We start from the raw sequence: 13,398 nt of genomic DNA, 5'->3' as shown, positions 1-13,398 counted from the left end.
ACATATTATTAAGTTACTGAAATTGAAATGGAGAAATTAAATACATTGACAACACATGCGGAGTAATGAGAAGCGTGATGTTTCTAAAAATAATTACGCAAACTCCTACCGCTTGAGATGACAAAACAAAAAGCAGGGTAAAAAACAAAGTAGACACAGTGATCTGTATAACAGCTGAGTGGAATGACGGAGGGATACTGGTTAAGTTAAGTACCTGAGGAAAATGAACTTGTGAAGTGCTCTTCTAAATGTTGTTGTTGATGAAGAGTTTTTTATGTCATCTGGGAGAGAGTTCCACAGACGGCATGCTGTAACATGAAAAGATTTGTGATAGATTTCCGTGCGATGGTGTGGGACAAGAAGTTTGTTATTACCCCTGGTATTTCTGTTGTGGATTGAGTTGATGAAGAGGAAGTTTTTGTATAGATAATTAGGGGTGTGCTTTGAAAGTATTCCGTAGAGAAGTGAAAGAATATGTAAATGCCTGCGGCCTTCTAGCTTTAACCAGGATATTCTATTAAATGAGTCGGAAATATGATCGTACTTCCTAAGATCACATATGAACCGCACACAGGAATTATGGGTCTTCTGGAGTTTGGTTTTTAGTTCGCCTGAAAGGTCTTGGTATACTACGAGGTCTTGGTATACTCGTACATCACAGTAATCAAAGTGGGGTATGAGAAGAGTGGACACAAGAAGCATCTTTAAGGAGGGGGGAGCAATGTGCTTTAACCTTTTCAGTGAATGCAGGGATGAGTTAATTTTTCTGCAGATAGCAATTGCATGATCAGTCCAAGATAATGTTTCATTTATGGTTAAGCCTAAATTATTTACTGTCCTTAGGTATGGTATGATAGATCCTTGCAATTTTAGTGGTGGTAGTTTATCAATACTTATTTTAGAATGTATTTTATGGTATCCAATTATGATGGACTGACTTTTGATTGGGTTTATTTTCAATAAATTTTTTATTCCCCATAGTGACAAAGCAGCCAGATCTGCATTAATTTCGTTTATAATTGTAGGTAGGTCTTGAAGGCGGGAATGGTGATATATTTGTAAATCATCGGCATAAAGGTGATGATTGCAATTTAAAATGCATTTACTAATATCGTTTATATACAGGGAAAAAAGCAAAGGTCCAAGAATGGATCCTTGTGGAACACCCCTGTGTATTTGAAGCCAGTTAGAGGATGAAAACATAGAGAGAACTTAAAAGGAAAGAAGAAGTAGATGGATTGGTCACGCGACGATACTACAAATTTACAAAGAATATGATATATGTAGATGGAAAGGTCCTACATGTAAGGCCAATAAAGAAAACATGCTACATCGGCCAAGTAAAGAGACATACGTAAAAAATGGCCTTCAATACATTCCAGTATTGGTGATTAGGGATACAATGCCTTTGTGTTTTTAATGGTCTTAGCTGAGGGAAACTATAAAATGTATTTCCATTACATTTTATATTTCATTCGAAAATAAGAAGCCACGGCAGCAAGCAGTCTATTGCAACAGACGGAAAGTAACCTTTTTCTCGTTAATATTTCGCAATTGCGGCAGTAGGAAATATTATCCTCAAGTATCCATACCACTGGGTAATACTCATATATGTAATTGTAAATTACGCTCTTTTTCCATACAGTCCTGCTGAATGCCTTCGTGGCGGCCTGCAAGTTTTGATGTGGGTATACATAAAAACGCCAATGACCAATGACCCCCTGCCAGAGGGTAGTAGGGTAAATTTTAGGGTAGGGGAGACTTGCAGGGCAACACGTAAATGCATTTCATTCCTGTTACAGGTCTTATTTTCCACGCTTCCCAAAATGTTATTTAGAAGGTTTTACCTTACAATTCTGGCTGCACTGTGAGAAATTCTAAGTTGACTTGCGGCATCGAGTAACGTGCGCCTGTTATGAGCGAGACTCACAAAAAATAAGGGGCGAATTCAGGTCCTCCATGATTAGCTGGGAAAGTCTTCCCGGTCGGGGGAAATCCGACAAAACGACTGGTTACAACTCTTTCTAGCAACGAGTTTCCGAAATCAGTATGGGCAGTGGTTGAGCTCTGTGTGGCGGGGAAGAGGGGACGAGGGAAGGAGAACACCTCGTGTTGCCTCTCTCAGTGGAGCTGAAGTCTGTGAACTCACGCCCCTCTGGTAATTTAAGCGTGTTATTCAGAGTTTATCCGGATGGGAATGGTTTCACTGTCTCGGGCAGTGTGCACTGAAGGATGGATGGCGCCATCGAGTTTTTCCGAAGATGGATGCGAGGGAAGGTGGTAGCAAGTGGCTTCCTCCACACCCGGAGCCGAAATTTTCTAAGTGATGGAGTGAGTGTGGGGAGGGGAATGGAAGACGGGGTGTCGCCTACCTGCATGGGTTGGGGAAGTAGTCGAACCCCCGGGTGCCGAACCTGTCCGTCGTCTCGAACCTGGGGTGGGGCTCGAGAGAGGTGCTTCCGAAACCCCATCGGAGGTATCGACGCCCGTCCGACAAACTTGCCTTCATTGGTTTAAATAATGAAGGAGCCGGGACGTTTCTTCACCCTCACCCCCCTCCCCAAAACTTGCGGTGGCTAAATCAAACTTGGAACCTATGCGCAGTGGAATTTCTAATTTCACTCCCCTTGTCGAATTTTTGCGCTATCTTGCCACTGCTACACCTTCTAACGTGAGTTAGGGACCATTATCCTAATGCTAGACATGAATCTGTGAGGAAAGCTTGTGGTTCTATTGAACCAAAACCTGGTCATCTGGTTGGTTATGGATCCTCTGACTCGTATTTACACCATACTGTGATCTGTTCCGACGGTTTTTGCTCAGTATGAATGTGATTTGCGTTCGTAAATTGGAGAAATTTAGCTCGCGATTCAATTTACACTTACTCTTATAAGTGCTCACGGGATGCAAAATATTTTGAAATAATTCAGTGAACTTTCATACAATGAGAAAATAGGAATTTACATGACCCATTATGCTTGGATCGCATAGTTGGATGAAGTTTTACAGCAATTATCATCAACCACCTTCTCCCCTCCAAGTCAATTCGGGCATCGTTTTTCCGCATACATTCCAATTGTTGACTCTTGAGCCTTCGAAATCCCCTATTAATTGAATATCACATTGAAAATATTCAAATTTACTCGATCATTGTAAACGATGGAGGTTTCATTAGCCCATGAATTACCCTTGATTTTTCATATACTTTTATTATAGTAAAGTCCACAGGATACTGAACGCCCATGGACTCCTCTGCCGTCCAACTTCCCAAGATTCGCCTTCTCGCGTAACGTTATCTTGGATCCGAGAGAGTCCTGACGTATATTCTCACATTTAGTGACTAGCTGGGCTGCGACGAGTTACTTTCAATAGAAATCGTATTCTATCAAGGCTTAAAGCTTTAAAGTCCGCACCTAATGCCCCTATCGATACTAAACGAAACTACTTGAAAATAATTCCAAGATACTGCGGGAGATGCCACTACAGTAACTTTTAACGGAGTCATCCGCTAAGTGTTCATAACAATGCATCGGCTTCAGAGTGTATAAATCATTCACCTTGACCGGGATCCGAACCCGGATCCTTCATGTCCGACCGAGTGCGTTAGCCAGTTAAGTCATCGAGGCATCCTCTTCAACTCTGAATTTTTTTTGAAACTATACTTGACCTTGCGAAGTTTGCGGATGTACCAATGAAATTTGCTGGAACAATGTCATGCTGTCATTGATATACACCAATATTCCATACTTCCACCGTTACAGAATAGTGTATCAAACAAAAGAGCTTTCCACAATTTATGGCATCATACACAATAGGTATTTACCAGCACGCACGTAAAAATACCTGTAAATGACCCCAAGGGCGCCCAACAAGTTGCTGGTTAATAAATTGGGCAGTTCTAAGTTTTTTAAATTCATCGAAAATAAATATCTCATTTAGGTTTTTTTCGGAGCGTACGTTGATCATTACTATTCATTCAGTTCACAGGGGGGAAGAAAACACATTATATGCTTAGAAATTGATGTAATGCAAAAGATATAATGTAATAGGTAAAATGCCGGGCACCAGAGAACAAATAAAAAAAATTTTCTTTTCTAAATAGAACAATTGTTGATTGGAACACCTTGCCTACAAAAATATTCGAGCCCTTTCCTAACAGAGTGTATACTTTTAAGAATACTATTGAATACTTTTAAGAGTGAATACTTTTAAGGTATATATGGAATAATTTGATTGATGTGTGGTGTATTGTATTATATGTAATAGCTTAATTTTTTTAATTTATCTTTTTTTCTTGCTGATTAATGGTTTTAAATGGGATGGGGATTCGCTTGTTTTGTTAAAGAGATTTGTGTTTTGAAGTCTGATTTTATCTATGAAAAACTACAATGTGATTGTCGATTGACGATTGATGGCCTGGCTGAACAATTTACTCAACTTGTTCGCACTACTGTCCACAATATTGTAACGGAAAACCTCGGATACCACAAATTGTGTGCATTTGTGGCTGGGTGCCGACCTCAAATTCTCACGGACCACCACAAAGAGCAAAGAATGTCTAGTGAACGAGAGTTTTTGGGCGTCCCACCCCCAACGTACAGTCAAGACCTTGCACCTAGTGACTACTTCCTCTTCTTGCACTTGAAACAGTGGCTCGGTGGACAATGTTTCGAAACCGAATAGGAACTCAAAAACGGCGTTGTCAATTAGTTCAACTCTCAGGCAGCGAGCTTCTATGCAGAGGGGATAAAACTCACACGGTAAATTTACCGTGTGAGTGTCCTTTTAAATGTTGCTATTCTATTCTATTTGTGTTATATTGCGTCATCCCATTATATATATATATATATATATATATATATATATATATATATATATATATATATATATATATATATATATATATATATACACACACGTTATAAATATCAACTACGGAAGGGGATCGGGGTTGGTGCGGTGGCTATCGTACTGGCTTCCCACCCAGAGGGCCCGGGTTCAAATCCCGGCGGTATTGAACATTTTTCAGAGGTATCTCGATCCCTACTGGAGGTGCTTTGTGGAGGGCACTTTGAGTGAGTACGCCGTCCGTCGGAAGGGACGTTAAGCTGCGGACCCCTTGGCGCCTTTCGTAAAGAGTAGGCTAATGCCGACGCCGGGTTTATCTCCACCCTTCATCCTGTCCAGTCCATCCCTAATGGCGCAAATGACCTCAGCTGTCGGTCGCCTCCCCTAAATACTATTACTACTCAACTGCGGAATTGCTGTTTAATTTCTTTTTTGCAATATATGCGTCAACTCATTTGCGAATGTTGCCAACGTCAGTTCAAAAGTGCAACGAAGAGTCATTAAATCGAGAGTTTTCATTTGAATCACTTGCAGCATTGATATGACCGCAAGACAATTTCCTGGCATGACATACTACCTTGATCAAAAATTTCCCGGAATTTATTCAGAAAATTAAAAATACAAGTTTATTCATCTAAATCTATATTGTCCCCTTCAAAGTAATCCCCATCGACTGCAACACACTTATGCCAGCGCTTGATCCAATCCTCGAAACATTTTTTATATTCGGTTTTCGGTATGTCCATCAGTGCTTCCTGCGATTTTTCCATTACTTCCTCTCGGCTGCTAAAACGCGTTCCCCGTAATGGTTTTTTAACTCGATTGAACAGAAAGAAGTCACAGGGAGCCAAATCAGGTGAATTCGGTGGCTGTTGGATGGTATTTGTTGCATTTTTCGTCAAAAAATTACGAATAATGATAGCACTGTGCGACGGTGCGTTATCATGGTGCAAAATCCACGAGTTTTCTGCCCACATTTCTGGTCTCTTTCGGCGAATTGCTTCACGCAAACGTCTCATAACGCCCAAATAATACTCTTTGTTTACTGTCTGGCCTTCTGGCAAAAATTCATGATGCACTACACCGTTGTAATCCATGAAAACCGTCAGCATTGCCTTCTTTTTTGACTGAAAACGACGTGGTTTTTTTGGTCTCGGCTCATTTGGTGAACGCCATTCACTTGCCTGATGTCTGGATTGCGTGTCGTACTCATAAACCCACGTCTCGTCTCCAGTAATGATCCTTTTGATGAATGTGGGATCGGATTCAGCCTCGCAAATCATGTCTTTTGCGACGTCAACACGGTCTCTTTTTTGCATGAAATTGAGGTCTTTCGGCACCAACTTTGCTGCTACACGACGGAAACCCAAATCATTAACCACAATGTCTTGGGCGGATCCATAGGCAATGTTCAAGTCCTCCGCTATTTCTCTGAATGTTAATTTGCGGTTATTGACCAACATTTCTTTTACTTTATCAATTTTTTCACCGACTTTCGATGTCGATGGTCTGCCACTGCGTTCATCATCTTCGATTGACTCACGACCACTTCTGAACCGCTCGTGCCACTGGTAAACGACCGTTTTTTTTAGAGAATCGTTGCCGAAACACTTTTCCAACATTTCCAACGTCCGTGCGCCACTAAATCCGTTTTTTACGCAAAATTTAATACAAGTTCGTTGTTGCAAATTTAAATCCATTTCTGCAATTGTAAAAAATCGCCAACACACACAGAGATAGATGTACTCTTGGCTACGTAACTTTTGCAAATGTCAAGTTATGACACTAAGATTTAAAGGGAATATCAACAACAGATGTACCAATTTAACAAAAAAAAACAGAACTCAAATCGGAACGATGGGAGCGCCACACGGTGGTTATTCCGGGAACTATTTGATCAAGGTAGTATATGCTTGTATATGGGTCGTAGACTTAAGGTCATATCCATCAATTTGATCTTGAGTTTTGCAAATTTATGCCATTCTAATGTATTTTGAGATATTTGTTATGATTTTAATATAAAAGAACATGAGGTGATGAATAGTAATGGCTGGGAGGTGTAACAAATCCTAGATTTAAATTATATAAAACCATTCGTTAAAAAGTCTTGCTCTTAGGGTTTGTGTTAGAGTTCGTTAATACAATGTACGGTCTTGCGGCAACGAACTATCGAGAACCAATGGCTGGCTCTCTTTGGGTTCTTTCGTTAGCAAAGGTCGTAATGTAAATTGAGACGGTGAGTTAACATGTGGAGCACATGCAATTACACTACGTAATTGCTGAGGACATAAATATTTGCCAAAATCAATTCATGTAGTGACTTATTTTTCATTGAGCAGTGCAGGATGAGTAAAAATTAAGCCTTTGTAAAAAGAAATAAAATTAGATGTAAAATTGAGAAAGCCCTAACAAATCTATCTCTTTTCAACAACATCCTTATGCACTACATTCTTTCATCACTTCGATTGTTACCCACTATACATATCAAACAGATTCTTAGTCCCCACCCACATGATGACTTGTAGGGCACATATTTAGATGCATTCAATAGGTTCTCGATTTCTTTTCACGGCACTGTTATTGGCCATCGTGTAATAACCGATTTGATGACAATTAAGTGAACAGTGTAAGTATTATAAAAAGATGAGTATTCATGATGCTATGGCGATTATATTTCTAGCTCAGACTTACTATCTAATCAGGTGTACATTTCGTGTGTGTAAGAGGATTCATAATACTTGACAATACAATTTTTTTTTGCATAATTCAATTCAGAAGTCATCACTGCGCGAACATTTATGTAAAACTTGGAAAATGAAAAACTCTAAAAAAATTTTTGTTGTGAAAATTACGCTTTTTGTACTATTAATAATGTCATGTTATTTAGATTATTCTTCACGAAGGGCTGGTCCCATCAAAAATTCGTTAGCGTCTTACTATTCCCTCGTATTAATTAATCAATATCATTAACAAATCTTTATGTCCTTCCATAGTCTTGGTATGATGGGAATTTTTTGGCCATCAATTTAACAATCCGAACGTGGATCATGATGGCCCATCGTTGTTAGAATTGAAATATGGAACAAATCAGGAAATGGTAGACCAATATCTATTGATTTTTGGGGACAGAATTTTTGCTGTAACGTTTTTCACTTTCACCATGCAAGACTTCAAATAATCCAAGCTTATAATTTTAGAAAAAGTACTCTTTATCATTTCAAGGCATTTCTTATGGTAAAATTGAGAACTGCCTTACTGTTAGGGCTGCTCTCTTAATTATTCAAACATATGAGGATTTAAGATCGATTGCCTAGTGTTACGTATAATTTCATCGGACGACCACTCGCCTCCTAACGCTAATTTTGTTCCCTTCTCTTTACAGGAGTCTGTCCAGAGGCATTGGAGAGCTGTAAGCAAAAGCAGTTAATTCAATGCACCGACCAGATGAAACTCTTCGCTGACAACAAGGACCTGGCCTTCTTCACCGATAAGAAAGACCTCGATAAGCTATGCCCGTAAGATTAAATTTTTGTCTGCACCAGCAAAAATGTCGTTATGAGACTAAAATTCTTGCTGCAAATAACCCTCCGGGTAAGAGGCGTTGCCCACTGGTAAAAATAACGATCTCTTTCTTTGCTTACTTTTTTGACACTTAACGACACGGAAGATGGCCAATAAAGTTCTCGTTTTAGTGATATTCGGTAGACAATCATTACAATAAAATCTTAAATATATTAGATCTTTGTGGTTTTAGATTAACTTTGAGGCGTCCCACCAAATTGTCGACTTTTTTGTTAAAAAATATCAGTCACTTCAAGCTCCCGTTGGACTTCTCCTCTCTCGGAAAAATTCAAATCGTCCCCTTTGGAAGCATTCATAAGGAATGAAACCACTAAGCGTTCAAGCATTTTGACAATGGTCTTATCGGGACAATGATAATCGGATCATTAATCACACTCTTATCATCTAATAATATCTGTCTATCATATGCCAATATCTTTGCAAGAAAATATTCCAACGTAGTGTGAATGTGACAGAACTATCTGTTGGTATATCATAATCTTTCAAATTCATGCAGAAAAGGTAAAAAAGATCAAACCAAAAGTTATATTTGATGGGAATGGGATGTTGACGCGTCTAGACGTTGTATGTACATAATTTTAAATGTTTGTCCTCCACGGTTAATCAAAATTCACCTTGTTAACTTGTGGAGAGCAAATTTTTGAAATAAGAAATATGCGAGTTGTTCTAGCCATGGGACACAAGTTTGAATAAGGTCATCGATATAGTGGAAATACCAAGCGGTTTTCTCGAAATCGTCAATTTCATAGTTTTCAAATCTGCATTAAACCTAAATTAACGTACGCCGTGAACATTGGTTTGGAGGAAAATCTCTCTTCCTCCTTCATTACTTCCTAAAGCAGTTTATAATTTTAGGGTTTATAGCATGAATGGCCTTTACAGATGTACACCGATGACATTTGATGTGAAGGATGTAACAATAGGAATTAGGGGCAGGTAAGACAAATTTCATCTTTATACACTCTGAATACATTCAGTCAGAGGGATACTCTGTTGAGTTAGGATGGGAATAATGAAATGGATGAGGATCTCTCTATTTCAGAAGTAAGACAAATGAGGGGAATCAAACGCGTGTGGCAAGCGCGAGGCTAGGAATCCCTGAGTCACTACGAGATGGTATTTGAGCTATTGGAATGGTAAGGGATCTCAAGTTTTGAGAGCGACGACATGAAGAGAGGAACTGTGGAGTTCATTAGACCTGTTACTACCATTCATGATTATATGAAACAGTTTTAGGTCAGATAAGATACAGCACCGTTGCAAAGGGACAATTCTAATTCCGGAGTTAATTCGCTATTAGATAAGGTTCCAGAAAGGCAGACATGTTACCGCACTACGGACAAAAAAAATTGAAATGACATATGTGAAATTTTTTTCGCAGATTGAGCATACCGTTTACCAAATAGAATGAGAGTAATCTACGAACTTAGCCACAAAATATGAGGGTAATCCCAGAAGTACCCGACCCAACAAAGAAAACACAAAAATTTTGGAAAAAATGTATTTAATTTTCAACAAAATCTCCTTTAAGTTCTATACATTTTTCCCAGCGATGTTCAATAAGTTCAATACCCTTTTTATGATAAAAACTGGCTTACTCCTCAAAATATCCATTAACTGCCGACATCACTTCTGCACGGTTGGAAAATCTTTTACCACCGAGCCATTTTTTCAAGTTTACAAACAGAAAATAATTTGAGGGGGCTAAATCTGGCGAATCAGTTGCATGAGGTAGCAATTCAAATTTTAATTCATGAATTTCGATTCGCGGATTTCTGAGCTGCTGCATTGTATTGATGGAACAACACTTTCTTCTTAGCCAAATGCGGCCGCTTTTACTGGATTTCTTCGCCCAAACGTTGCAATAAGATCGCATAATGCTCGCCGTTGATACTTTCTCCACTTTCAAGAAAGTCAATGAAAATTATCCCACGCGCATCCCAAAAACCGGTGCCATGACCTTGCCTGCAGATGAAACGGTCCTTGCCTTCTTTGGAGTCGGTTCTCCCTTTTGAATCCATTGTTTTGATTGCTATTCTGTCCCGCGTGTGAAGTAATGGAGTTTTTGTTGCTGTGAAACTTTGCCAAACACTCAATGAGAAATATCTTCACGACACTGGTTTTGCTCGAGTGTAAGCAAACGCGGCACCCATCTTGCACACAGCTTCCTCATGTCTCAGTTAATGTGCAATGTACCGCACTTTTTGAAATGCCTCCTATGAGTGCTAGCTCGCGAACTTTCAGTCGACGATTATCCAGTATCACTTTTTGGATTTTCTTCACCGTTTCTGGAGTCTTTGCCTCCTTTGGTCGAACAATGCGATGCTCGTCTTGGCAGCTCGTACGGCCTCGTTTAAACTCCGTAACCCAATATTTTACTGAGGTAAACAAAGGAGCAGACTCGCCCAGAATAGAATGCTTTTATATTGGTTGTGCAGAGGCCTTTCAAATGAAAGTATTGTATCACATAACGATGACCAATTTTCCCCATTTTCACAAATTCACTGAAAACATTCACTATTGATGGCTGCCAAACAGATACTAAGTAACATAGTGTCTTCAAACTTGGAACAAATGTTTTATAGATTGCATACTTTGTAATACAATGATATTTTTCAAATAACTACCGCAATCTCTCGCTATGGCCGGGTACCTCTGGGTTTCCCATGTAGTTGTGGCTTTCATCAATAGAAATTACTGCGTTGTTTACGTTAAAATATATCACTCAATGCTAGGTTTCATCAGTTATCTCCGTACCTCGGCTACGTATTGGCCCATTCCATTCCCATATGAATTGCCTGAGAACATTTCATTCTCCAGAACTGAACTGGAGAATCCAAATATCAGAATATCTCAGGAGCCCCTGAAGAGGATAAGGCCTAAAACAGCGCTTCACGGCAGTAGATTCGAAATACATTAATAGTGTAACATTCCAAAATGAATTCTTATAATCTTGCTACCAGAAATCAGATGTCAGATGGATACAGTCAGATGCCTGTTAGCTGGTTTTCCATTGAAATATTTATTGTAATATACATTTAAAGCCCTGAATATTTTTCAGGTCCTAGGCTACTTGATGGGAAAACGAAACCTCTCACGGTTTCGCAAATGATGCTACTAGTGATGACATACGACATCTGACCCTCAATTATGAGTGATTTGCCGAATTTATATTTCGATGAACTTATATTTTTCGATGAGTCATAATTTGCTTCTGAAAATAACCTATAAATTATTTCTTCCTCGAAGTGGCTCACTTGACTCGTCCGTTGAGCCTCAATATTACGTTAATCTACCCTAAGGGTTACCTAAATGCCCTCTCAGCGATCATTTATCATCGTGACAGAATCCTGACCTTTCATTTACATCTTGAGGCTCAGGAAAGGGTAGTACTATGAGATGGGTGAAGCTAGAAACCAGGAAACTCGGAAGATAGCGTCCGTAGTTTACAAAGAGAGCTAGAATGGATAAAAAACGTGAATATGGGTAAAAATAAAATGGCAAATGAACTGTAGGTATTAATAAATTGTTTTGGAAATAGACCGAAACAGGGCATCGTGGAGAGGAGCGAGTGGAATGGCTGAAATGGCGGAGCTCAATTACCGCACACAGGCTGTACAACCTGTACGATCTGAGATGAAGGCGGAATTAAAGCCGTTGGAGGGAATATTCTGATGGTTTGTATAATGATTCCGTGGAGCATGAAACTTAACCAGAGTCATTAGGTGGTGGCTATGAATGCAGGGAAGTTAATGAAAGTGAAATTGAAGTCGTAACAGCATAAAAGTCATTGGAAATTCGGCAATCGTGTGTATTATTTGTATATATAGAGAAATTTTTATGCGTGGTTGGAAGTTGCTTATGGCTTGAATTGTTTTATAGGCCGGCATAGTGAAAGTTTACTTGCAGAATGCATTCCTGTGCGAATGAAATTTTGCCTAGCATTTATCGGAGGAGACATATAATAGGAAAAATTGTGAATACATCCTTAGAATACGGAGGAATAGGCGGCTGCTGCTTGTTATAAAAATAGAAATATTACTATGGGAATGAATGGGTGGTTGGGTGACTGGTTTTAACTGAAACATGGTGTGGAACAAGAATGGGTAATATCAACCTGGAAGTTCATTGCTTTTCGTCGATAAATGTCTGAGAGATGGATGTATGGATATGATAGGTTTAATCATTTGAATGTATATATATATACATATATATATATATATATATATATATATATATATATATATATATATATATATATGTGTGTGTGTGTGTATATATATATATGTATATATACACATATATATATATATATATGTATATATATATATATATATATAATTGTTCATCTCACCAATGCCATCATTTTAGAGACTAATTTTTTTTATGTGGCCATGAAAGACTTATGACAATTCAGCAACATGATTAGGGCTAGTCATATTATTGATTATCACCCCGAGTACCTCGATTTGACCTTTTGTGGTTTGCGTTATAAAAAGGCAGAAGTCTTTTATTGTTCGTTGAAGCGTTTTTAAGTCAGTTTCTTCATTTTAGTCTAAAAGTTAGGTTGATCATGGGAAACACTCATGGAAGACGGGTGGAGGTAATTATAATTTTCGTCTTCCACTCGCCGTGTTCAAGGCAAACCTTTTATCGAGCGAGGCAAGGAGTGACAAAAGGATAAACAAAAGTTTTGGAAATATCTTTTGCATAATTTTTGTCAATAAGTACCGCTATGAAATAGTGGTGAATTCTTTGATTTGAACTAGATGATCACCCGTCAGTTTGATCTTGCTTATTAAACCAGGTACTCACTATTACACTCTTTATGATTCATTTAAATTAAGAACGAAGTGGTAAAACCCTCAAAAAATTATTTAAAATATAATTAATGAAAGTGCTAGAAGCTTGCGGACTAAATCCTCTGTCCCGTTCATACTACAGGACAACTGTCCATTGTGCGTTTTC

General features: G+C 38.7%; 1 protein-coding gene across 1 annotated transcript in view; it reads left to right on the top strand.

The window, feature by feature from the left end:
- Positions 1–13,398, top strand: part of LOC139686068 (uncharacterized) — a 219,882-nt gene that overhangs the window by 154,769 nt on the left and 51,715 nt on the right. The window contains exon 2 of the mRNA XM_071583184.1: positions 8,231–8,363. Within this exon, the coding sequence (XP_071439285.1) occupies positions 8,231–8,363 (133 nt within the window). The remainder of the gene's footprint in view (positions 1–8,230; positions 8,364–13,398) is intronic.

Source organism: Hetaerina americana, unplaced genomic scaffold (assembly GCF_022747635.1).
Source record: "Hetaerina americana unplaced genomic scaffold, ioHetAmer1.1.p SCAF_13, whole genome shotgun sequence".
NCBI lineage: Eukaryota > Metazoa > Arthropoda > Insecta > Odonata > Calopterygidae > Hetaerina > Hetaerina americana.
Note: the sequence above shows the minus strand (reverse complement) of the source record. Positions and strands in the feature narration are given on the sequence as shown.